This window comes from Mesitornis unicolor, unplaced genomic scaffold (genome assembly GCF_000695765.1).
Source record: "Mesitornis unicolor isolate BGI_N332 unplaced genomic scaffold, ASM69576v1 scaffold6580, whole genome shotgun sequence".
Taxonomy (NCBI): domain Eukaryota; kingdom Metazoa; phylum Chordata; class Aves; order Mesitornithiformes; family Mesitornithidae; genus Mesitornis; species Mesitornis unicolor.
Genome location: NW_010160212.1, coordinates 1 through 1,526, shown reverse-complemented (window position 1 = coordinate 1,526; position 1,526 = coordinate 1). Strand labels below are relative to the sequence as shown.

The 1,526-nt window shown below is 42.8% G+C and overlaps 1 protein-coding gene across 2 annotated transcripts in view; it reads right to left on the bottom strand.

The window, feature by feature from the left end:
- CCNE2 (cyclin E2) overlaps window positions 1-1,132 on the bottom strand; it is a 12,719-nt gene extending 11,587 nt beyond the window's left edge. Inside the window, exons 1-3 of one of the 2 annotated variants that reach the window (XM_010189308.1) lie at window positions 1,098-1,132; window positions 896-1,001; window positions 655-711 (exon numbers count right to left, since the gene is read on the bottom strand). In XM_010189308.1, the coding sequence (XP_010187610.1) occupies window positions 655-711; window positions 896-1,001; window positions 1,098-1,111 (177 nt within the window). In that variant the 5' untranslated portion in view covers window positions 1,112-1,132. Of the gene's footprint in view, window positions 1-654; window positions 712-895; window positions 1,005-1,097 lie in introns of both variants that reach the window. The other variant, XM_010189300.1, reaches the window with a different exon arrangement.
- Between the last annotated feature and the right edge of the window lie 394 nt (window positions 1,133-1,526).

Genomic DNA, 1,526 nt, shown 5'->3' with positions numbered 1-1,526 from the left:
TCCCTACAAAAAGTTTGCAAAGACAACTTAACAATCAGAAGAGTTTTGCTTCACCATAGCTGTTAGTCTCATTTCCTTTGCAAACAAAATAACTGCAAAGAAGATTATTTGCAAGAGAAAGCTACATTATTTTACTAATCAACTTAAAAATAAACGACTATAAAGCTCCTCAAATGGTTTAGGAGTAGCTTGTTAGTTAAAACAGATTCCCAAATTGATACAAATAAACAAAATAACCGTTAAATGAAAGTAAAGAGGACCTGCATGGTTATGAGTCTTAACTAAATGGCCGTGAAACCACACCTTAAGTTAAAACAAGTGCAATGATCTTGTTTAGACTTGCCTCTAGGCCCTACCTGCTCTGTATATGGAGCTTCTCTGAAATACCTAGTTTTATTCTTATTTTTTTAAACCTAACCTTACTCTGCAGTAGTTTCCACATTGCATGATCCTTTATCTGCAGCAAAGCCTTGCATAAAAAAAGCAAAAAAGTATAAAAAGATGCTAAGGCACAGAGCTCCCATAGTTTTTAATATCTGAAGGTAGAAACTTCCCCTACTTAATACTTTCTAGTGTGGAATGCACTACTTCACACCCAGAAACATAAACCAGATGGACCCCCTCAGTTTGAGCTGATAGTCAGGACTGAATTACCTTAATCTCATATTGATGCTTTTTAGCAATTGGTCCATCTTCTTTTTTCTTAATCTCCTGCTGAGAAGAGAGACACACATTAATACACTGAAAATGACCAGCACACCCACCTCTAAAACTAAGGCAAATGGTTGCTACTCCTGCACCACTTTCTAACTTGACAGAGTAAAGATTCTCCCATTCAAATGCACTGGAAAACTTCCATTATTATTAAACTTTTCAAGTTGCCCAAACTGGTCACCTCTGCTGTTTTCCTTTTTCTGGTCTGGAGGTGTTCTGGTGCCTGCAGCTCTTGTGGAGACTCTTCTTGACATGGCAATGGCTGCTGTTGCTTGGCTTGCAAACGGCTACTGCAAAGAGCAAAAAGACATCAGACATTTGGAGACCAGAAGTTGCTGGATGAATACAGGTAAGCTAGGTGTATTACGAAGCTAACAGTTTACCTGCGTCTTGACATCTTCTTTGGGTTGTAAGTTCTCTACCTGAATCAAAGGAATAACACAAGCTCAGTTAGTGTATCCTCAAGAAGTTTGGACCAAGTCCCATACTTCACGTACCCACAGGAATTCTACTGGAGCAGAGGACCTTGGTGGCACACAACCACACACAGCTCCACATCCTGCTAGGGGTTCTGCTGCTGAAGCAGGTTACACAGGGATGCCCACCTATGCCAGCAGCCAGTTTGGCTCAGGCGAGCTGGGCACACCTGGCCCAGGCTGGGGGAGGCTGTAAATGGACATTTCCTACACAAGAGGACATGAGGGGGTCCCTGAGGCTGTGACCACCCCCACACTCCCTCTATACCCTGCATACTGCAGGTACCCACACAGACACACGTTATGCCCGCGCAGCAGCTCCCTCTGGGCCGGTTC